General features: G+C 40.0%; 1 protein-coding gene across 19 annotated transcripts in view; it reads right to left on the minus strand.

The window, feature by feature from the left end:
- Nucleotides 1-25,710, minus strand: part of CD44 (CD44 molecule (Indian blood group)) — a 71,407-nt gene that overhangs the window by 17,923 nt on the left and 27,774 nt on the right. For 17 of the 19 annotated variants that reach the window (XM_053387906.1, XM_053387897.1, XM_053387916.1 and 14 more), the window contains exons 2-11: nt 22,075-22,240; nt 16,094-16,230; nt 14,758-14,829; nt 12,464-12,634; nt 10,941-11,066; nt 7,035-7,139; nt 6,509-6,637; nt 4,010-4,096; nt 2,895-3,080; nt 459-632 (exon numbers count right to left, since the gene is read on the minus strand). In XM_053387906.1, the coding sequence (XP_053243881.1) occupies nt 459-632; nt 2,895-3,080; nt 4,010-4,096; nt 6,509-6,637; nt 7,035-7,139; nt 10,941-11,066; nt 12,464-12,634; nt 14,758-14,829; nt 16,094-16,230; nt 22,075-22,240 (1,353 nt within the window). The remainder of the gene's footprint in view (nt 1-458; nt 633-2,894; nt 3,081-4,009; nt 4,097-6,508; nt 6,638-7,034; nt 7,140-10,940; nt 11,067-12,463; nt 12,635-14,757; nt 14,830-16,093; nt 16,231-22,074; nt 22,241-25,710) is intronic. The other 2 variants (XM_053387924.1, XM_053388022.1) reach the window with 2 other exon arrangements.

A 25,710-nucleotide genomic window follows, 5' to 3' on the forward strand; every position in this document is an offset into this window, starting at 1 on the left:
GCCAAACTTCCTTTGTGTAGCACTGAATTGAGGCCAACGTGGTTACATATGACAGCACTTTAAAAAATACTGCTTTAAGATATGGTTAGACAGGGATGACATGTTGGTTTGGAACTTCTGCAAATTTCAGGGAACTTCGGAGTCTAAAATAAATTCAGATTTGGGATTTGTGACTCACTCTTGCTTAGCCAAAGCCAAATAACACGTGAGGTTTGGTTTCATGGTTTTGTTAAGATTTAACAGAACACATCTGGGGGGAAATGCCTTCAAATGTGTGGCTCTACTTTCTTTTTTTAAAGTAATCACAGCATATTATCTGCAGATGTAGTAGCAGATATACTACAGATGTAGCACTGCACCATGATTCTAGTTATAAACTAACTTCTAGACTTTGATACTGTGAGAGTTGATGTTGACATGAAAGAGGTAGTGTCAAGATCATGCTTTAGTAGTCATACCAGTAGCTGTTGAATAATGTTCATCATCACCTACAGGAACAATTCGGGGTAGCACATCCTCCCTTGTGCCATTTGTTGAATATCTGACTTCACTGTCTTTTTCAGAGTGTACACCATGCAGAAATGAATCATGGGCCGAGTCATCATGCTTGACATCTTTGGTGGAGACCACAGCTGTTGTGACAATAGTTGAATTGATATTTATTTGACTATATTCCACACTACCACCAACCAATTAACATTGGTATTATTTCTTGGGTATAACACATGGGTATAACATAAGCCATCTATATTGTACAGGTATTTTTAATGCACAGCTCACATATCCATGTAGTTTCATCTTTAGCATCAAGTGGAGACTTACATGTGTGAGAGAGCCCTCTGAAATTCACCATCGCAGGCACAACAATTTGAAATCAAATGCAATACTTTACAGTGGACAGTTCACACATGTCCATTGAATGCCATCAAATACTGAATAAATAAACAACCATGAATCAGGAGTATGTCCTCTTTAGATTGCAAATATTCACTCTGGCTGAAATTTGCTGCTGCAAGAGTAGTAGATCTGCAAGCAAAACCCATGATATGGGATAGAAAATTTTCCCAAATGAACATTTTTCTAGTTTCTGTTTCCTAAGTGGCAATGAATGGCTGCCAATTGTTAATGTAATATTGGGAAAGTTTGGACGTTTCAAAGGTTTTGTTCTATTTACTTAAACACAAGTACAATAAATATGCTAGGTTAGAAAATTTTCTGATGCAAACACTTCTGGAAAACCCACATCAATGGGCAAATGTCAGGATCATTGCCCTCAAATGTCTTGGAAAAATAGAATTTTGGAAACTTAACATTTTACTTTTGTTTTAAAATGATTTCATCAGAGTGGCAGAGACAAATTCTGCATTTATTTTAAGTTCAGGTGGGCAATTGCACAATAGTGCCACTAGTTTTGTACTACTGCTGAAGAAAATTGCAGTCATGACCACTGATGAGTTTCAGAGATCATTACAAAAATCCAAACTCAACCCTTCTGTTACTATCAAGTGCTATGCATACTAACCTTTCCACTTATAACCAAAGGTTGTCATTAAAACAAAAACTGGGATTGGTTCTGTGCTTTGAACAGCAACTTGATACAGAAAAGTAAGGGTACTTCCACACTGTCGTTACTCCTGGGTGCTGCTCAGTCATGTACCAGCAAACTCAGGTTATACAATTAAAGCAAGTTTTGTGCAACAAATCTGCTTCTCCTAAAAATCAGTCTTAAATGCAATGGAAAGTGTGTAAAGTGTGGGATAACAATGGCTTTATGAAATAAAAATAGTAAGTAAGTAAGCAAGCAAGCAAGTAAGGCTGTTGCTAAAGGCACAAAAATATATGTCTCCAACTACTGTATAAAATTATGTTGGAAAACAGTAAAATAAAGTTTTGATCCACAGAATTTTTTCCTTTGAAATGAACACTTTGACTTACGATTTGCTTTGCTTCACTGTGGAAGAACTATAGCAAAATGCATGATTCATACAATGAGACCCACTACACTTCTGATAGATACAAATGACTACAAGCCACTTGACTGATTTCACTAAATTGCATTTTCCACAATTAGAGGAAGAATAATCCAGGAAGATATGAACAACATATGTTAGTTTAGCATATAACTTAATGCTTGTTGCTAAACCCAAAGAATAGCTTTTACCACCACCACAAAACAACCACCATCTCACCATAGCAAAATAAATTTGACCTCATAGACCACCTGTGCACAAATAACATGAATGATAAAAGTCAGAGCCTAGAGATTAAATGTACTGATAGGAATGGTACTTTTCCAAATACAACTGAAGGCACCAGCACACTTTGCAATGTCCCCATTTTAGAGATAATCCAATGCAAAAGAAACCAAAGGAGTTTCAGGATGTTTACCAAGGAAAGCGTAGTTTCATAATATGCATTCCTAGGACAAATGCCTAACATACTCCAATGAGAAGAGGTAAGTAAGGCAACTCAGAGCTAAATGAAGCTCAAGCATAAAACACAAAATGAGACTTTTGTTTGTAAGTATGCATCCAAGTTTCCATTTCCAGAATAAGCCAATAGGATTATACCAGTGTAGGATATGCATAGAAAAAATGGCAGAGTAATATAATTCATGGTACTCAATTAAACCTTCTTTGCTTTGTGTTGTCTATTATTAAGCAGTAATCTTCCACTATATCCAGAATTTCATTATAACATTATAAATTAATTTTCGATTCGATGCAGTTGTATTTCTGAATTATGTATGGTGCAAATTATTCCTTATAGATTATCATTTATTACTTCTAGAGTGCTTAATATGTACACATACATCCAAATCCCATTGTTTACTGAGACACATCTAATGACTTTCATTATAGCGCAGTGCATACATTACAGGAATTAATGCTTACTGGTTTTCGATGGCCGAGGTTCGTTATCACCACTGCTGTTCCATTCAAGAACGGTTTCAGGATTTAAGTGCCCAGACCCTTCTCCATAATGATCATCATCATCATCATCATCGCTACCATCATCATCATCATCGCCACCACCATCATCATCACCAACAACATCACGATCTTCTTCAGAACTCTTATCTAGTGATTTGATTATGTAAACCTACGATAAGCTTTTAATATCATTATCCATTTCCCAGTCACCAAAGTATTATCCATCCTTATCCTTGTCTTTCTTATTTGTGGTAGTGTTTTCAGAGCTCCTCGTTAGAGATGAATAATGAGTAAGAGATTAATAATGCGTCATAGATTTATTGGGTGGAAATAAACCAACGAGTGGTGGCGGTGCAACAATGTACAGTGGGCATCAAATCAATAAGAGTGTCTGTAATCCAGTGCATGGCAAGAAGATGGTTGAGTTGGTTACAGTTGCCTTGTATCACTGTATCACAAGGCATTGTGAGTGATATAATAAAGAAAAGAGAGAGCATTTACAAGGCACTCAATACACCAGGATATGCTCCTGGGAGGCACTGCAAGATCCTTTGGATCCCACTAGAGAAAAGTTGGAGCTCTGAATACGGGTGATTTGACAAGAATCTCAGTGGAAATACTATATTCTTACTGTATAATTTGCTACCATAAGAAAAGAGACAGTTACACAGAAGTTAGAGACAGCACAAGAGAATTTTCAGTTTATGCATCTCACTGCCACCACAAATAATGGAGCTGGCATTAAGAACAACCAATGGATAAGAAGAAATAAAGTTACTGACAAAGCAACCCAATATTAGCATGCTTTGAGGAGTTATTAAAAGAGCAGGGGATCTCAGCAATACATAGATGTAGCAATAGAGGATACATATTCAGTCCAAATGAATATTCATGCATATTCAGTCTGAACTGTATATTCAGATCCAAAGATTTCTGACTAAGTGGGGCTTTGTTGAATAGAAAAATCCTTACAGAATTAGGGGCTGTTTTCTACAATCAACACACTACTTCTGATGTTACCATTAAGTTTGTATTCTAGACCTTTATAAACGATTGTTAGCAGTTAATTTTTTTACCCCAAGTTCCTTCAATGGGATGATGCACCTCCTTAAAATCAATACTGGTGGACATTTTCTCATGTGAGTTGTGATGAGGGCTGACAGCTGTTCAGACAACAGAGGAATGAGTTATGATATTTTTATTTGTTAAGCCAACATTTCCCAGCTAAGCTACTATCTATCAACACCTTCCTGAATAAACAACTTGCCTGCCAACAATAAGATTAATAAGAGGAAGGGAGAAAGAGGCTTAACAGTTAGGCGTTTGGTGCTTAATTCAAGAAAGAGGGGTCTGTTCCTATAGTTCTTGCATTGACTTCTCACAGGAATTGAAAACCTTGTAGTATTTATCAAAATCAGAAGAGTTTATTTATACACTAGAGAGAAGTTAGCTTAGGGCACAGAAAAAGAGCAGGACATTGATAAAATAAAGCCAAATATAATACTAATCAATAAGGAAGCAAAATAAAGTGGAGGAAAAATTAAGTGAGGGTATTGAATCCCTTTATTTAAATTTTGGTGCATCTACAAGCCATTTTAGTGAATCCCAAAGCCCTTACTCACACCCACCCACCAAAGTTTTACCGTATGTATTTTTGTGCTTACAATGGGTGGAATCCAATCAGGGCACTTATGATAACAGAAGGCTTTTGATTCAGCAGGTGCCTCTGCTAATGGACAGGGAGGGCAAAAGATTTTTCCCAATTCACTCTTCGTCCTGCAATCCATCCCCACAATAGCTTATACTGTGTTTTGGAAGGTACCCCAAGTTTCTGGAGCTGTTTTTCCGGGGCACTGTGGAAGAGATCAGCAAATGTTTCCTCCTCTCAACCACTGGATCAAAAGCCCTTCCATGAGCTCAGGGAAGAGTAAGAACGAGGATTCCTTTCTGTATGTATGTATGCAAAGGGTTGCCTGTTATTGACTATATTATTTTTTATGATTTTAGAGTTTCCTCTTTTTAAACCTTGCATAAGAGAAAAATAGGACAAAGTGTCAGGCCAAGAAGCACTGCTCACAAAACTGTCCTCAAAAGATCACTAAGAGAACTGGATCTCATAAAGTCATTTGCCCATTTTCTGTCTCTCTCGTTTCCCATTGCTAATTGGCCACAGTAAGCTGCTATTTTTTTATTCCTGTTTGCAACTTTGATTTGGTTTAAAGAGAAATGTCAAGCTGATGTGGTCAAGAATCCTTAAATAGGGAGAAGTAAATACAAGGCTTTGTGTGTTTGTTATAGGCTACAGAAAGATCAGTTATAATGACTGTTTTCTGGTCCATGGTAACGCCAGAACTGTCTAATAACGCTGGACTATGGTTTAGTGCTACATTCATGAGCAAGAAAGAGCTGCCATGAGACTTGCGCTTGTGCATTCCTTCTGCCCCTTTCTGATCACAGGGAGAATATTTATTTTCATTTTCTGAGAAACCTGGCTTGCCATTATGTAGGAACCAGGGACAGTGGTTTAAGAGAAGCTGTGCTTATTTAAACAAGCCTGGTTCATAACTCAAGGTTTGAAGTTGGATTGTTCAGAAACTGATCAGAGTTTGGTTTACACCAATCTCTGGTTCATATGTTATCAGTTAAGATTCTTTGAAACTGGAACTAAATGCTCCAGAAGCCTTCTCCCTGCCACATGGAAAGAGAGTAGAAAACAAGCATGCCCAAGACTCACAGAAGCTTCCTTCACTTTGTGCATGGTTTGTGTGCCTAAACCATGGCTTATCATTATGTGCAAATGCACTGAATGTGAAAATCATCTAGGTTATACCAGACTTCAGTATAATACCAGGCTTAGGTATCACAGTGTAATAAAATTGTTAAGAGTAATGAAGAAAGCCAAAACAATGCCTTTCTGGATTCAGAATATGAATGGCAATTACAGCGGTGAATGTTTTGACAAAATAATGATTTCATGTCAACGGGCTTTTGTGACAGTTCTCGGAAAAATATAGCTATGAAGTTTTAATTGGTGCCTAAAAGAGGAGAAGTGCAAAGGAGAAAGCCATGACTAAATTATAATTATCGAAAATAATGACAAAGCAAATGGAAGAGAGTACAATGCAAGACTATGGAACTAGTTCCTCTTCTACAGCTACATGGGGAAGATACCTGATAAAGCTAGTTTACACAGCAAAGATTTTACCCTAATTCTTATTTTCACAACTAACTTTTATCCATTATTGCATATATCTAAAACAATTTCAAAATGATCAGTATGCTGATTTGTGCTTCCGCACGATGGTACAAGTGGTTGGAGAAAAGAGGACCTGCGGTCAACTTGTGCACTGTTCTACATGCCACTGGCCGCCACATGACTGCCACATGACTGCATCCGCTCATATTGCCAGTGCTCAAGCACAACAGTCACTGTGCTGGAGGCGGCTGCAATGCTGGCTTCAGTCACAGCAGACAAAAGACTAGCAGCAACTTCTCATTGAGAAGATGAGTTTCTTGCCCAAGCATTTTTAAGAGCGGGGGGTGGCAAACTGACTAGAACATTTGTAAGGCGTTACCCTTCCTGGAAGTTGCGTTGTGCACTTCTTTGTGTTCCTCCGACTGCCACCATGAAGGGAATTCTTCAGGAACCTGTCGAACTTGAGTAGAGTTTTCAGGGCGCTTCTCATTGTTTGACACTTCACCAGCTGTAATGATGGCAGAGTAACTAACAGGTTGGATATATGCTGTGGCAGATTAACTCCATTAATCTGTCTTCCGTCACCATCACCAGGACTTCCTCTTAATGGAGAATGAAGGATCACGTCCTGTGTTCTTGAATGGCATTAATGTTGATTTTGTTTGTTTGTTTATACAACACAGGCAAATAGTCCTCAGCTTGGCCATAATCCAAAATAAGGAAAATGTATAAAGGGGCACCAACAGAGAGAAAAGAAGGCAGAATAACACACTAAATGGTATGACCAATGTGAGTGCAAATTAAAGATGTGAAGGCTGAGTGTATGTTGGGAGAATAAGCAAGTATGAGTAAGCTTCAGAAAATATCTACAAGGCCATTTTCCCAGTAAAAAGAATTATGCTTACTGATACTAGGAGAAAGCTGAGTTTTTCTGCCATACTTATCCCCTTCGAGTCCAGGTGTTTTGTATTCTTCTGCTGGATCTTCTTGCTTCTCATGTGAGTCTAAATCTGTCATGATGAAGTTAAAGGGTTGTAAAGAGTTTCATTTTTATCCACAACACATTTGAATATTTAGCCATAACTGGAAAAGCAAAACTGGAATTTAGTGCTCTTGTGCTAGAGCACAAATGGACCCATCATGGGATCTTCCCTCTTCTGCTATGAGGATGGTTTAAGGAGTTACTTGCTGAACATTTTCCATCGTTATTTACTTCTGTTCCAGTGCTGAGTCTTGGTCTTTTCCGTGTGGCAGTGAAGAGAAAGAGAAGAGCGCTATCATTTCCTCATCCATTCATTTACATCACTCTGTGAGAGGAGGAGATGTAAACCTGATGGAGAGCATTCTCAATGATAAGAGGGAAAGCAGCAGCCATCCAAAGGGGGGAAAGCCTTGGTGAAGAGGAAGAGATCAATGAGAAGAAAGAAAAATCTCACTGGTGAGAAGACAAACCAAGCGGTATCTTTCCATTTCAGAACAATGGAAAATGTGAGAGTGAATATAGCAAAGATGTTCATGCTGGAAATTCTTTCATGTATTTTTTTCCCAAATGACAGCTTGTTGCTTTCATGTTTATTCTAAGAACAGCAATTCTTAGTTTTCAGCTTTGAGTTCCCAAAACATGTGCAAGGAATGGCATTTATCCTTCACCCAGAGGGTAACATTGCCCATTTTCTTGGATGATTTCCAGTACAGCGACATTCATTATCATCTCGTAATCAGTAATTATCTATTAGGTTCACAGAATCAGACAAAATTGGAAGGGGTATTGCAGGCAATATAGCCCAGCCCACTGCTGAATGCAGACTGCAACCATGGCATCCATGAGAGATGGCCATCCAGCCTCTTCTTAAATGAAGCATGGAACTAGACTTCAGATGGCTTCGTTCCCCAAGAAGCAACACAAGCATAGCAGGATTAGCAGTCAACTGAAGCCTCTTCCCAAACTTAAGGTTTCATCTAACCAAAGTTTAGTGTACAGAAATGTATGGTATAAATACATACTAAGCATACAACAGAATGTATTCAGTGCTTGGCTGGAATGCAATTCGGTTGACAAAGTAGAAATCTTAGGCAGGAGAATTTGTTTCGCAAACACAAAGACCCCCAGAAACAACAGGGGTGCATCAAGAGGATGAAGCAGCTAAGAGGAAGACCCCCAACCCCTGGTTGCACCAGTGCACAGATCAACAGGCTCAGGATGACCTTTGATCTAGTTATAGAGCAGAACTGCAGAGAAAAGGCCACCGTTTTATTCAGCCTCAAAATTCAGAATAACTTAGAACAATTATTTATTTTACAGATGATGTCCTGGTGATAATGTGCAACATGGACAACTGTAACAAGAGACCAAATAAATAAATAACCAATTCTAGATCAAACAACTGCAGCAATTTTAAAGTACCATTAATTATACATTTATAAAATCAAGAAGTTGGTTTGGTCCAGGCTAGTGGACTAATTAGATTAGTGCTAAGTGGTTTTATTGGCTGGCTTTTTAATACTCCTTATATCAGCTTGCCCTTTTCATGAACTTATATAGTTTGGGAGTATCTAGCTTATGAACTTGCCATCATTTCTCAAAAAGCTGGTTTGAATCTCCAATCGCTATAATTCCTTAGACCACCCCTGAAGTGAGAAAGCTGAGATCAAGATTAGAAACGCACACGTATTCACAAGTTTCTGCTCCGCTGCCAATTCCACAAATCTACTGTTGCAAGTTAGAATGACATATAAGCAGCAGACCCACAACTATTATCTGTGAAAAGAAAGAGCTGTGGTGTGAATTGCACAAGATTTTCCAGTGAAGGCAACTGTACAAGTGATGGGCAAAACTGGTTCAAATCTGTACTGCTGTCTACATTTCGATGCAAAAATTTAAATCGTACAGTTATGAATGACAATACGCATGCAGTGTAAAGCTGGTGATTCAAACACACTGCTTTTGCAGGTATTGGCCTCAAATTCTTGCTGTCCCAGCATGCAGGACATATTTCACACATCCCTAATACCAATCTTCATTCCAGCACCTTCATGCCCTGCCCCTGCTTCCGGAGCATCAGCTGTTAGTGAAGCCTTTCTCCATGTTATGCATTGCTACATGAAGGGAAGTCACCACCACCAGTGCAAATTGTACATTTTACTCAACATCAGGAGTTACCTTGCACTGAGGGAGGAGGGGAATTAACATTATTTTAAGAAGCAGGAAATAACTTGTGACACTACTGTATGAGACCATTAAAATGCATTTTTATTACTAGGATGCAGCTAATTTCCTTCTTGCTCGTTATTTCTTCACGAATTCCCAAAGTAAACCTAAATAGGTTTATCTAGAAAGTTGCAATGTCAACCACATCGTTCAGCAGCTAAAAAGTACATTTCAGTGAATGATCCAAAGAAGCCCATTTAAATGGCAGTGCTGGCCAACTTGCATGTATTGAGATGATCATACAAATAAAGGAAAATGATGCCTTAATAGTAGTTCATGTGAAAAATGGTGATACAGAGAGATATCAAAATCATCTGGCCTCTGGTCAGAGAATTCATATTCTCTCTCTCTCTCTCTCTCTCTCTCTCTCTCTCTCTCTCTCTCTCACACACACACACACACACACACACACACACATTTAATGAGACACAAAATTAAGTGCATACAAAGAACTCCAAGATGAAAGCAACATTTTTAACTCCTACCAGGAAAACCTGGATCACAGAATCTCAAACTGAGGCTTCTCTCCATCCCTGAGAGATGACCAGATGAATCTAGACTTCTTCTAATTCAAACAAATAGCCATAGAACTACCCTTTAGATTTTCAATGAATATTTTTGAGTTTTTCTATACTGTCCAACTGAGAAAAAAGGGATCCTCAGGCACCATTCTGTCATCTTTTCAATGCGCTGTCGAGGTTGGATATACAGCATGGCCTCGATTAACTGAAAACCACATACTCATGCAGTATGTATCAAAAGGAAAAATGCCTTTCACAAATGGAAGACAGCTTTCTGAAGAGACTAATTGCATATTTCCAGAACTCTTGGACATCTGACACAATAGCACACTGGAGATATTAATGCAATAGTTTAATTAATCACAACTTTAAACACAGACTTGTAGAGGCTAGATTTGGCAAACTTGTACAGTGGTGCCTCGCAAGACGAAATTAATCTGTTCCGCGAGTCTCTTCGTCATGCGGTTTTTTCGTCTTGCGAAGCACGGCTATTAGCTGCTTAGCGGCTATTAGCGGCTTAGCGGCTATTAACGGCTTAGTGGCTATTAGCGGCTTAGCGGCTTTAAGAAAAAGGAAACAAACTCGCAAGAACTCGCAAGACGTTTTGTCTTGCGAAGCAAGCCCATAGGGAAATTCGTCTTGCGGAACGACTCAAAAAACGGAAAACTCTTTCGTCTTCCGCGTTTTTCGTCTTGCGAGGCATTCGTCTTGCGAGGTACCACTGTACATTCTACATAGCACTGCTTCATGGAGTGGGTATCAGGCCCATGTACAGTCCACCACTACAAGTAGAATGTATTTGTGATCAGCATACATACACTAACCATGAGATCAGTCCTCCCTTTTTTGAGGGAGACATATCATGCCTCTGGACCAATCAGACATGCCACACTAGGGACAAAGAGCAACACTGATCGTGAGCTCACCACTGCAGCAATGTACAGAACTACACAACATAAAGATTGTGCAAACTAATCCTTATTCAATCTTATTTCTACCACACATCAGACTTCCCTTCTTGTCTCTTCCAGAAGCACAGGAAAGTTTACATAAAATGTACCTAATACGATTGTTACACTTACTAGGACTTTGGGGCTGCTGGTCTTTAGAATGTCCTCCTTCATGGTGGCCATCATGTGTATTTGGAACATCAGTTGCATCTTCATCCTTCCCCGCAAAAGGCTCTTTTGAGGTAAAAGTACCATCATCTGTGTAATAATAGATAAATGAGTTGCATAATGGATAAATGAGTGACCTACCACCCATACTGTTTTCATTATGAATTCTTCGAACAACTTTGTGCATTGTTTCATTATATTACTGGAGCAGTACTCTAGTTTCTGCTATAATAGACTAACAAGGGCACTACTCTAGAATTTATCGGCACTATGTTAGATGAATCATTTACAATATTCTTTTGTTTATGGCAGAAGGAAATTATCCTCATTGATAGTTGCTACTTTTTCACATCATGACTTAAATAGTAATTAATTCAAAATCCTTTATTAGGCATAGCACACCACACATTATCAAACAAACATCATATACAGACTGTATAAAATACGGGCTCAGCGAACACAATTTATCCCAGTCCTATTCTTAACTCCAAAAAATAAATTGATGTACATAGATAATATAAAACAACACAGCAACATCACCTACCATTAAGAACCACTAAGTCTCTTTATCATGGCCCATTCTTTCTTCATGGACAGCACTTAAAAATTCAGCCACTATAATAGTAATTTGATCATCGCTGTCCGCCAGCAGGTCCTGAACAGTTGGTTGTGTACAAATCTGTCTATTAAATTTTAGGGCCTCAAATAATTGTCTTCTGGCATATCTGCCAAAATCACAGGAAAAGTATATATGCTCTAGAGTATCGGGTTCCTGTTTTCTGCATTTGCAGAGACGCTCTGATTCTGGGATAGCTAAGTATCTTCCTCTCACTACCACCGAGGGAAACATGTTAAATCTGGCCAACATAAACAGCCTACACGATTCATGTTTCTTCAGATTTGTCATGTATCCCTTTTGGAAATCTCTACACAAAGGGAGATTTAAGTGGATAGGAGAGCAGGTACTGTGCTTTGCAACCTCAAGCATGGCGAGAACACTTTTTTCTGTAAGAGTCTTCCTGATAATTTCCCATGTATCTTTGGGATCAGAAATTTCAAAATCAGTTAGAGTGAGCCCTATCGAATCCAGTTTTCTCCTGCAAGTCAATGATAGATTGTGAATTGCACTATCACTTAAAAGATCGTAAAGTAGAGAATTAGGGGATAGGGCTCTATAATGGAGGAAGATCCAATATTTCAAGGTCCTCAGCCATGCTCTTACTGATAAAGGCAATATTCCCAGCTCACAACATATTGTTTCATATTTTACAGAGTTTGCAAGTATTAATAATGACCTCAGAAGGGATGTGTGAAATTTATCCAACCTCTTGAGGTCACCTGAAATCCACACTGGTGTGCCGTATAGAAGTTGGGCACAAAGTTTCATGTCAATCACTTGCAATACAGCTGGAATAAATCTGTTTCCTACTGGAGAAAAAAAATAGGATTTAATATGGTGGGACTTAAATAGTAAATCCCAGTGATACCTGTATGATGAGGAAAACGTGACGAGATACCCGGACTGATAACATTGGGATCTGTCGTTGATCTGTCATTTGCAGAACCACTGCCGCCAATATTTTCATCTTCAGTAATGGGTGGCCGTTTTGTGAATCTCTCTCCATCAATATAGTGTGATCCATCAGGATTGTATATTTCTGTCGGAAAGAGGAAGTAAAGAATTAAACATAGCTGAACAGAGGAACATTTCTAGCGAGATAGCTGTCCTGTTGCAGTACTATCTCCCATGTGGTAACTTACCACAGAACCTGTGCCTTCAACTACTTAGAGCCAAGTTCAAACCTTGTTTTAAGCAGTAGTGAGTGTCACATTTACATACTCCCATCTGTTCTACGAAGAGGCAACCAGTGTTTATTGTTACATCTGAATCGGGAACTCTGATTAGCTCAAACTAAACTATGGTTTTTTAAACAAGCCAGGATGATAAACTATGATTTGATTCTGGTTTGTTTTTAAAAAACAATTTAAGTTTAGACTAACCACAGTTTATCCTTCTTAGGCTTAATGATAAACTGCAGTTAATTAAAAAGAAGCAATGGGTGTTTCCAATCTCCTCATGGGCATGATACAGGAGGAGAGAGAAAGCTGGAGTGTACAAGCCTAAGGATTGTTTGCATAGTCCTAAACTGTGGTTAGCATTGTGCCCAAACTGGGCTAATGTCAAGATCCTGCCAAATGATGAGGAAAACCTTTCCACGTATGCATACGTATAAGAAAGCAAGTGGTTATACTCTCCTGACCACTTTTAGAATGTTTTATGTAAAAAGTAGTTAGATGCACATTGTACAAGTCATCTCTTCTTCGTAAAACGTAGCCATTTTGTGGTTATCGTGCACACTCTGCCCTGTGGGAACTTTTTTGTACTCTGAATTGTGGCATGCACTGTCTATGCAATGGCGTATGCTGCTAGGATAGTAAAATGTTTTCCAACAAAGTACAATACAGAAGGCCATGCACCTGCAGACTTCCCCTATGGTGCTTACTTTTTGAAGGAGACTCATAAACCCAATCGGTTAGAAGGAGTATGTAGCAAAAATCCTTTGGAGAACAATTTGCTAGGCTTGAACTATCCATGACAGATTATCATTTAAAGGATCGCATTGGAAGAGGTGTTACACACTCCTTCATTTTCCAGTTGTTCTGCTCGTTCTACAATGGCCAATCTAAATGTGCTTTACTACAACACGCGGGTGGCGCTGTGGGTAAAACCTCAGGGCCTAGGACTTGCCGATCGCATGGTCGGCGGTTCGAATCCCCGCGGCGGGGTGCGCTCCCGTCGTTCGGTCCCAGCGCCTGCCAACCTAGCAGTTCGAAAGCACCTTCAGGTGCAAGTAGATAAATAGGGACCGCTTACCGGCGGGAAGGTAAACGGCGTTCCGTGTGCTGCACTGGCTCGCCAGATGCAGCTTGTCACGCTGGCCACGTGACCCGGAAGTGTCTGCGGACAGCGCTGGCTCCCGGCCTATAGAGTGAGATGAGCGCACAACCCTAGAGTCTGGCAAGACTGGCCCATACGGGCAGGGGTACCTTTACCTTTTTACAACTTGAAACTATTTCTTTCTAATCTTCAGTGCTTTTGATAGACAGTTTTGATAGTTATTTAGATATATTAAAACGATTATTGTGTCTCGTGAATATTACATTCAAGAACTGTCTGCCACCTGTAACAATCAACTTCATTGTATCCTTGACAGGATAATCAGTATGTTTGATAAACTATCCAATACAGTGACTTATTCAAGTCTGACAATGTGTTCTGGATTCAACCAAGGCAGGCAGTGCGTGTTAAAATAAACATCCATCAAGGAAGAAGATGCACAAATGCTTCTTGTAATGTACCAAAAAGAACATGGAGATTAATGCATGTGCTTCAAAGGCTCTAAGCCAAGAAATAGTCAGTGGGAGAGAGGTTAGAGGGCAGAAACACCTATACACACAAAATTTTGCTGCAGGGTCTCACTTATTTAATTTGATAATAATATGGCTGATTTTTTATCACCTCCGAATGATCTTATAAGGCCTAATTCTAGCAGATAAATGGAAAACAAATAGTTTAAAAATCAGGCAGATGATTATACCATGAAGTTGTACTAGATTATACTAAATACCTATAGGAGGTTATTCTATTCTAAAATGTATACAAAACTCTATACATTTTCTGAATATGCTTTCTTATGGGCACATTAAAAGTTTGCAAAGGTTTGTTTCAGAGCCTGCAAAATATAGCTCAACACAAAGATGTATAAAATTCAGTTCTTACCTATTTTGCTATCTTCATCAGGCCAAATGGAGTATAACTTTATGACAGGGTCACAAACTATGTCCCTTGATTCTACAAAGGGGAGAGCAAAATATTATCTGGTTAATTTTTGTTAGAAGCAACAAAGGAAATGAGAACTGACACTAAAGCGGTGGCTATGCAACAGGTTTCAGCTGAGAACTCAACCATCCCATGGACAAAAGTAAGTCTTCCACACCTGTAGGTTTAGGGTCTTGAATTTGGAATTGGCATATATACTACATTCATTCATTCATTCATTCATTCATTCATTCACTGACTAAATTTATATCCCACTTTTCCTACCACAGAAGCTGACAAACAAGTAATAAAACGTATTTAATGTTTGATGTATTATAGTATTTTAATATTTTTTTGGAAGCCGCCCAGAGTGGCTGGGGAAGCCCAGCCAGATGGGCGGGGTATAAATAATAAATAAAAAATTATTATTATTATTATTATTATTATTATTATTATTATTATTATTTAAAACAATGCCAATACAAATGCAGATTGTAATCATGCTAAGCGTGAGTTTCTGTTAAAAAATAGAAGCTGAGATGCATAATTAGAACGTAAAGCAGATAAATCCTTAAAAACTTGACAGCAGTTCAAAATTTGCATGGCCTGCAACTGTTTGTGTGTATCAGAAGCATCATCTCCTTCCTAACTGCCCCACACACTCAAGAATGTTGTAGTTAGACCTTTCCTGGTTTTTAAGCCAGCATCATACGAAAATTTAATTTTGTGGGGAGGGACAGAGGGAGAGGACTCTCACTGTTCAGCCACATGTCAGCTTCTTAGGACATATCAGCCCCATCTGGACCGCAATGCAAATGTTTATTTCTCAGGACACTGAGATCCCGCCCCAGTTGCCTACATCCACCAGACTTCATTAGCCAAATGTGATATGATGGCGACAGCTGTACACTGAGGCCTGAGCCATTTATTGAGGTTTGCCACAGTCATATATAAGCAGTGGGTAGGGTCCAATTTTTAGAGCAATTTTTGTGGAGACGTACACCAAATGCATGAGGAGGCCTGTACATTTCTGATCTGCATACTGGTTTTTTTGTTGCCTGCTGGAAATTGCAAAAAAGTGGGGAGGGGTTGGGCCGCAATATATGATGACTGGTTGAATATGTTCAACTTGGTGTGTCAGCAGTTATGCAGGCTTGCCAAAAAAATCTGTTTTTAGCATATGTCTCCTGCATATTCTGCTTTGTAAGCTATAACATTTATTTCAACAAACTGAGACATAGCATGTGTGGCGGCAAAATATCTCTGTTAGGAAGCATGTGAACAAACCCAAACATACCTGATGAATTGAAGCAATATGTATCATATTTGTCGGATATATTTGATGAAAGTACGTATATCCCAGTGTGGTTTGCTGCACAGAGTGCATAAGGGGTGTGTCGAGGAACTACAATTTTTTCTTCTATATAACCATATCTAGGAAAAAGAGGCATAAACATATTGATGCATCTAGGTATATAACCAATGTACACAGAATTATATACTACCACAAAGCATCTGTGAAGGAACCACATCAACCAAACTGAAGGAGCGTCTTTCCCCCCATCATTCAGCCCAGACACTGAGATCTAGCTCTGAGGACATTCTGACAGTTCCCTCACTGCGAGAAGTGAAACTACACAGAACCAGATAGAGGGCCTTCTCTGTTAGGGGACATTCGGCACAGAAACATGTGTGTATACCTTTAAGAAGTTTCTGGGATTAATTGGCTGCAGCTGGCCGTTGCTATAAAGGAAAAAAGCTGAGTTTTGTAGCCTGCCTGCAGGAATAACACCCACCAGAGTTTGTGTTATTGTTTAGTAATAAAGTCTTCGTTTTAGTTTCGGTTTTTACACCTATGTCTCCTGGAGTCACTCTGTCCTCTGCCACCAGCTGGAAATCCCCCTCCAACATTCTCGGTAGTGGTGCCCACCCTGTGGAACGACCTCCCGTCAGATGTCAAGGAAATAAACAACTATCTGATGTTTAGAAGACATCTGAAGGCAGCCCTGTATGGGGAAGTTTTTAATGCTCAATGCTTTACTGTGGTTTTATAATTTGTTGGAAGGGGCTCAGAGTAGCTGGGGCAACTCAGTCTGATGGGCAGCATATATCTACTACTACTACTACTACTACTACTACTACTACTGTAGACGGACTCTGATTCTGTCCACATAATTGATGTATGTGTGTGTGTATCTTTCAAGCCATGATCCATCCTGCACTCTACTAGATCTTTTAAATGAATTATAGAACAATTATGGCACTATAGTACTGCAGTGGATTCAACCATTTGGGAAAATGCTTTGGAAGGTCCAAGTTAGAGTCCCAGAAACTCTGCTCTTCTAGAGACAGCAGGTGTAGCAGCAGATGGGCATATTATTGTTATTCTTAATATTGCTACATTGAATATTTTTTAAATAGAAATGCTCATTGTAGGAAATGGAAGGGACAATATTTGAGTAAGAAAGAACATGCAGGCATCTGACTCCATGTACTTCTGATATCTCTTGTTTAAAATAAAAATCCCAGGTAGCAGGGTTGAGAAACAGTGCTATCTGAAATTCTAGAAAGCAACTGCACACAGCTTAGACAGTACTGAGCTAGTCATAGGCAGGTAGCCGTGTTAGTCTGCTGTAGCTGAAACAAAATAAAAAAATTCCTTCCAATAGCACCTTAAAGGTAAAGGTAAAGGGACCCCTAACCATTAGGTCCAGTCGTGACCGACTCTGGGGTTGCGTTGCTCATCTCACTTTATTGGCCGAGGGAGCCGGCGTACAGCTTCCAGGTCATGTGGCCAGCATGACGAAGCTGCTTCTGGCAAACCAGAGCAGTGCATGGAAACGCCGTTTACCTTCCCGCCGGAGTATTTATCTACTTGCACTCTGATATGCTTTCGAACTGCTAGGTTGGCAGGAGCAGGGACCGAGCAACGGGAGCTCACCCCGTCGTGGGGATTCGAACCGCCGACCTTCTGATTGGCAAGTCCTAGGCTCTGTTGTTTAACCCACAGCGCCAATAGCACCTTAGAGACTAACTAAGTTTGTTATGGGTATGAGCTTTCGTGTGCATGCACACTGTATCTGAAGAAGTGTGCATGCACACGAAAGCTCCATACCCATAACAAACTTAGTTGGTCTCTAAGGTGCTACTGAAAGTACTGAGCTAGATAGACTAAAGGCTTGATTCATTATTAGGTGGCATCATTGATTAATTGGATGTAACAATAATATAAATGATTTGTCAGGTGTGTACTGGTCATTAGGAATGACATTAGGACATTGGATTTGGAAAAGGAAGGAATTTTCCTGCAGCACAATTGGCAGGCCCACTGTCTTGGGGCATCTAAAGCTATTTGCTGTGCAAGCTGCTGTGTTCTGAATTCCAGATGTCACTGTGGTGGGTGGGGATAAAATATTAAAGGGTGAATGGCCCCATATTTACACAAAGGGTTATACTAGGGAGCTATAAGCAATCTCTTTCTGGTCTGTGTTCCATTAACCCAGTCTCTATATTTTCCTAACTTACCAGCAGAAGAAACTGACGGGGTTATTGCAAAAATGGGCAGAGCACAACAATGAAGGAGAAGCAAGGATGATGAAAAACATACCACGCTCTAAACTTTGCAAAGCTTCAATAAAATGTTGAAATGTAGCAATAATCTACACATGGAATGCTGGCTAAAATAAGTAACGTCCCTCTTGCTGTTCTGTACTGAGCATAGGGCTTTCCAGCATATACGGAACTCCATAAACTGATTCAATGAATGTTTCAGTGGAACATGTGGTTAATAAAATTATGTAACAAATGAAGGTTATTTTGCAGTACTATCCTGAGTTTCTAGTACATTTAGTACCGATTTCCTTTAAATCTTCTTTGCCAAAAAGGTTTATTAAAAGTTAATCAACATCTCTGCACCCCCCTCCTTTTAAAAATGGCTTTTGATTGGGGAGAGACAGCTAAGGACTCATCTACACTTCCGCTTACTCTCTGTATAGAAAGCACAGGTCCTCAAGGTTTTCCATTTGAAACCTGCTGAATTGTAGGCAAGCATCAATCTGCGTAAAACCCAATCAGCGTTTGATCCAGTTCAGTGGTAAAGAATGGGTTTTCCTTGGGGGGGAGCAGAGGCACAAGCAGAAATTTGGACAGGCCCTAAGGTAGCCACTGCTGAAACTCTGGCTTGTATAGAATGCTGCTCTTCCATTTGTGCAACTATCACCCACTAGTGCAACAGACTTCCCCACCCTCCACTGCAGTCCACTGCACAACCTCAAAGAGAGGTTGTGTAGCAGCTAGCACTGATTTTGTGCAGAGACAGGAGAAGAATAAAACTGATTGTGCAGAGACAGGAGAAGAATAAAATGTCTTATTTCATGAATGGAATGCTGTTCATGCAGTGCTGGATACAACCCTCTGGTTCAGGATTGAGGTGCAGAAAATTATACTCCATTAATGTGATCCCTGTCAACCTGGGACTGATTGCCAAGTAAATGTGTGTAGAATCAGGCTGTTAAAGTGTTACTTCTTTTGTTCCGAGGTGTACAGTAAAGCCACTGTACTATAGCAATGGCTTTTTAGTAACAGATCAACTCAAGCAGAAAGTGAAGGCCTTTTCAGATGAATGGACAGGGACACTGGCATTGTGGAACTAGTTTCCTGCAAAATATGACAGGGCTTCTCTAATGGGTTGCCTTAAAACCTGTGGAAATTCCCTGCTCCACAAAAGGTGCAGAAGCTCTGATTTCTCCGCCGCCCCCCCAACCAGACTCTTCTTGTTTCACCCTACACCCTTTCATTATGACCTGAATTAGGACCTTCCTTAGGCACTCATTGCGTTAAATATTCAGAAATCATCTCCCATAAACTAGCAAGGCTTAAGGTAATATCATGCAACATGATATTACCTTTTCCCTTCCAGTTGTGGAACTTGAACACAACAGTTAGGTCCCAGTTTCCTCACTGAGCCACGGTCCGGGCCTTAGAAACATGAGTAATTCTTGATCATCACTATTTCCACTCTACTATTAAGGTCACTGCATTGCAAAACATTGGCAAAACATGCTGTTGCCAATGTGAGTCCAACAACACTATCTACCAAACCAGAACCTGTTTCTTCAGAGCCAATGCATGTCTGATGTGACAGAGTTGCCAGGGTTGTTAGTATGGTATGTACAAAGCAACCCTGAACCGTCTCATCCTCTGTAACAAGCCTAGGCACCATACTAATCTTTTAAACCCCTTGCATAAGAAAATACATCATAATATGGGATATTCAGCTGTCCATTATGGAAAGAATCTCTCCGTCTCCCAAGTTTTGAAATTTAGAAGGATCTTTAAGGTTCCGTCTCATCCTTACTAGGTGTGGCTGTGATCTAAGAGAACATGCGTTCTGTCTGAATACTTTAAAGATAGGAAAAAATATCTACTGGATAGATAGTCTCACCACTGCCATTACTGCAAGAAGGCACACAATCCCGGCCCTATCTAGAATTGCAATAACCTTTCCAGAGCCCCTTGGGAAGGATGGGCTATAAATAAAAAGGAATTAGTTAAATCATTTTTGCTCCTTGGGCAGGATTCAACTAATGAGTCCTGCTAGCGGAAGTCTGCACGAGGACTTACACAACAGGGCTTTCCCCCACACCTCCCAGCTTGGGGTGGTGGGTGGGAAAAAGCCAGAACGCAGCATTTAAAAAAAAGAAGAATTTTGCCAATTGTGCCTGAAGAGACTTTTCTATAACTTCATTGACCATTATTTTGGATAAGATGGTTCCTTCATATTTTTCTACTATAATTCTGTTTATCCCATTAATTTATATCCCATACCCTGCAAAAAGGAATAATAATGCAACTCAGGCCCTTAGGGAAAACAAGACTGTGAAGACCTTTTGCTAATGCTTCCTGGAGACTATGCAACTATTAATAACTCTGCTTGACATTTATTCCATACACAGTTAAATATTTTTGAACAATTGCACCATCAGAAACTAACTAATCTAATTACTTACCATGCTAATTAGGCTGATTACTTTCCATACCAATGAATTTGCCTTTACTCCGCGTATTTTGAAAGTACTCTTACACAAGTCCAAGCACTGTGTAGCTCACAAACTAGCAATAAAACTCACATCATAAAGATGCAAAAGCAATGCAGTTAAACCTTTTGACAGAATGGACTTAGGAGTACTTAGGTGGTTGTGTTATAGACAAGAAGGTGGTGCTTTATCAATTTGCTTTCCCTCAGTTGCATGTTCATAAAATTTAATTATTAGTAATGGTGCCACACACACGGCCTAAGCTAATTTAATATGTTAAGTTAATGAGGCATATGTTGCCCTTAGGCTGTGGTTCTGCTTCCATGTAATTGCCCAAGGTAAGTAACAATTCCTTCCAGACAACCCAACTACCAGATCAATGTAGAAGCTGCCCTGTGGCACGTACATCTCTGCAGGTGGGCAGGAATGTTGGTAAATATTTATTGTGCTTATATGCAATGCTGATGATGATATCTGGCACAGCAAAGTGACTAACAGGGTAATTAGCAGCAGGAGATGGGAAGTCTCGCTCAAATCTTGCCTTGGCTGGATACTGCCTAGGTGGCCTTAAGGCAAACAAAACATTATTCTCTCAGTCTCTCCATCTGACATGGGGTAATGCTACATTAATCCTGCATCTTACATGCATCTGACCTGTGCAATTTCAGCCATATGCAGTTGAAGGCAGGCTGATTGAAATTGCACAAGTCCCCAAGCAAGGCGGAAGAGAGCTTAAAAGCTATTTTCATGCTGAGTCTGCTTGGAGTTACAGAGTGCAAAAAGAGCTCTTAAGCTCTCCACCTTGCTTGCTGGGCCACACCTGCTCAGCACGCTATGGGATGCTCAGTGAGATCTCGCAGGAGCATCCCTAGCCTTCTAGAACCATTGCACTGACCAGGCATTGTCCCACAAGCACAGCCGAGTGCTTAAAATCTCTTTTCATGCTGGGTAAGCCAAGCGGACCTGTTGCAAAGAGAACTTTTAAGTGTTCCACCTGGCTTGCTGGGCAAGGCCCCCTCAGTACACCAGCTCTGAGAGTGCTGGGGATATTCTCTCTCCCCCTCACCTGCTTGCCGTGGGGCAGCTCCAAGCGTTTGACTACACACAATTTTCACCTATGTAACCCTTGGGGCTGAATGAAAGATGTGGGATTACTATGTTATTACTTCAGATGTTACTGGACTTCAATTCCTAAAAACAAACTATCCAAAACTTTTTGAAAGTACACCTGTAGATTTCCTACCTGCAGGTTTCAAATCCTTGGTCATAAGCTTTCTGCATCTGGTCCCATGTTGGAAGGGTGCTGTTGAGAGCTTTACAAAGCTCAATGGCCTCTTCTCTTGAAAGGCTATAACGGCGGTTTTTCTCAACGTGGAAAACACCTGCATATCTGCAACTTATATTCAAATCTGTGAATTAGAGAAAAACAAAGAACTGATTACCCAATAACACTGGCCATTACATTTTAAATACCATATCAGATGTTTGGCTGTTTCAAAATCCTAGTAAAAACTTTATTGGCATTACCGAACCATTTATTTAACCAAAAGCACTTTAAGCAAACCATACAATTCTGGAAGGAGCAGAGGAGATTTTACGTTTTTGACCTTACACTTAAGACGTATCTCAGAATTTGGTGGGCAGCACTGCACAAAAGGGCCTTGGAAATGATAAGTAGTTCTTTCATGTTACAAATGAAGTTTTCCATGACAGGATCATGGTTTCCTCTTGATAATACCTTCTATATAATCTTAAACATATCTATTTACATTAGCATAAACCTTCTCTAAGGACTGGCATTGGTTCAAAATGCTTTTTTTTTTTTTGCCTCAGAAAAATTAGCTGAACAGAACATGTCAAGAGGAGAGGAAATGTTCAAGGTTCGTATCTACATTCAAGTTTGAAATAAGTATTAGTCTGAAATGCAAAGGTGGGTTATGAGGATTTTGTAAGCATGGAATGCTCACTATTTAATGAGGAGAACTAGCACTTGCAAGTGCAAAGGATACATCTTCCACAATCAGAATGTCAACTGTGCTTGGATTCCAACATGGGAGCAAGTGGGGCATTCTTACCCAACATTCTTTAAGTTTATTTTTTCCCCTTTCCAAGGCAACACTGGCCTTGTCAAGCGTACCAAGGAATAAATAAATGCATAAATCTCTACTTGTGCTTCACCAATTAGTAAAGACTAGTCCATGTGCCAAATTTGCAGTTGTCCACAACTTTTGTCAAGCATTCCCTTGACTGGAATTCTGCAAAGTGTTACTGCACAGGTTGCAAGTGGCATAAACCAGTCATAGTATGAGGGAGAGGAACTCAGATTCTCTCTCTCTCTCTCTCTCACACACACACACACACACTTTCCCTCTCCCTCTCTCTGGAAGGTTTTTTAAAATCATGGCTTAATTCCTGACTACATTCTCAGTGTTAATACTACAGCCCTTCTCCAATAATTTGGCTTTATATCAAATAAACCATTGTGTCAGAAAATATAGTGCAACCAAACATACAGGAGGTAAATGGTGTCCTTCTAAGGCCCTTAGCACCATTCTAAATATTCTCCTTCCCTAATAAGAAAGACAGACTATAGCAGAGGTAGGGAGCAGGTAATGCTTCTCACAGCATGGAAATATCACCTGCTAATGTCTGCAGAGAAAGCTGCTGTTAAGGAGATAAGAGTAGGGGCCAGTGGACATCCTAAGGGAAGTCCTCTCAAATGTGATCTGAGAGAAGTGCCCTTAAATGGTGTCCGTTGCTGATCCATTAAGCATGATGGACTCGTGTTGCCTAAGTGTTCCATCCCATTTGCAATGCAATCAGAAATTGGGCCTCAGCTATTTTCTTCTTCTTTGTCCTTCATAGCTGGCAGGCACTGGCATGGCAATGTTGTTTTCCTGACACCATGTGATGTTCCATAGCTGGAAGCCAATATTGTTTAATAATGGCTCTTAAGAGAGGCAAAACTCGCACAACAAGCTGTAATTGTCCTAATCATTAATCTCTGCCAGCCCATAAGACTTTGGTGATTCAACATGAAACCATGGAATGCCCCTGAGCATGTTTCAGATTTTAAAGAGCATGGAGATCGTTAACCCACAAGCACAAGCCTTCGTAGCCAAGCCTTTGCCTGTCTTCTTTTTCTTCTATCTGCCTTGTATACTGTAACCTCTGCAGCAGAACGCCCTGTAACATCATTGCTAGTCAGCTATAGGCCCCACGGCTGATAAAGAAGGGGAACTGGGCAAAGTGGTGGTAACAATCCCTTACAAAGAATGAAGCAGGGATTTTGCTGCACTTCCTACTGAGGGTCTATCTGAACTGGAAGTGAAATTTGCAATGGATTGACATTTCATTCCTAACACAGAGCAAAAGCTTTTAGCTCTGAGGACAGTAGCAACAAAACTCTACGTCCACCAGATGGTTGAAGTCAGGCCACAACTCTAGTTTTTCTCAGAAACAATTATCCCTCTGTCCTCCATGAGCCACATTCCTTGTTCTTCTCCCTCCGTGTTTCTGATGCCTGCTGGCAACTACTGTGGCAGGATATGACAGAAGCAAGATGGAGAATTATCAGTGATTCTGCCCTCACCTAGAGAAGGAACCTGCCTTCCATTAGTTCCTTCCCTACACAGATTTGAAAAGCTCCACTCCTGGCAAAACCAGGAAACAATTGGGTCTTTGTTTCCACCTGACCCGCTTCCAACCACATCTCCAATGGCTTGAAATTGCAAGCTGAATAGGAAAAATGGCTGCTGGGGGGATTGTTAAGCAACCCTATAAATGCTACTACAATAAGCTTCCCAATGGCCACTATTTTTCTATTTTTCTTTTTTTATATACATTTTTATTGATTTTTTTTAACATATCAGTTCCAACAGTCATGCAACATATCTTCTCATCTTATACAATATTTTAGACTTCTGTCAACACCTCTGATGATTTTCTGTTCTTTGTCACTTGGCCACTATTTTTCTTCAGGAAAAGCTGCAGTTTAGGCTGAAGTATACACATTTGAATCCTTTCCAAGCGACTATCTCTCTTTCAGAGAAATTTCTGTGCCTTGTTTTAAAGACACTTCCCATATGATGATACTCTAAATGGATATCACCTACCATGTGGGAAAATGGCATCTAGCTTGCATAAAGTAACATGTTTAAGGCCTCCTTTTCATCATGGGTAAGGGACAATGGCCCGAAGCCACACTATTCAGTGCATGCAGACATGGGGGAACAGATACAGTACACCCAACTTTCCCACAAAGAAGTGATATTTGTTTAGGAAATTGCCATGTGGCTTTCAGAAACCAAGGGCTCAAATGTAAGAGCCAAAGAGTCTTTTTCATCCCTGCTAACATAACCACACAGAGCTAATCATTCACAACAGCCTGGCTTTGCATCCGTTACTTGAAATAAGTATATGCAAACATTGCTTCTCTATGACGAATGTTGAATGTTAATAATAATGAGGGTTATTTTTCCCTCTGTGTTTTCTTTTCTTTTTAAGTACAGAACCAGCAGGTTTCACACTCAGACAGGCTACCATTTTATATTTTAAAACTTAGTGCACCATGTAATTAAGAGATGTGTAGGCACATCAAAGTGACTGCAGCAGCAAAGTATTTGCAGAAATATTGCTTTGCTTCACGGAAAAAAGGCAAAGAGAACTAGTATTTAAGCATGCAAAACTGCAGATGGTTGCCATGGGGACCAGGAAGTGCTCATCTAACTTTGGGATTTTCGTTTCTGGTTTCTGCGGTTCAGAGCAGAATGTTTGAGACATGGGCAGGATGTGAGAAGTGGAGCCTGTAAGCTCCAATAATATTAGGGTCTTGATGGCGCAAAGCATCGTTCTTCTATATGTTTGCCATGAATTTAGA

Source organism: Podarcis raffonei, chromosome 1, assembly GCF_027172205.1.
Source record: "Podarcis raffonei isolate rPodRaf1 chromosome 1, rPodRaf1.pri, whole genome shotgun sequence".
Lineage (NCBI taxonomy): Eukaryota > Metazoa > Chordata > Lepidosauria > Squamata > Lacertidae > Podarcis > Podarcis raffonei.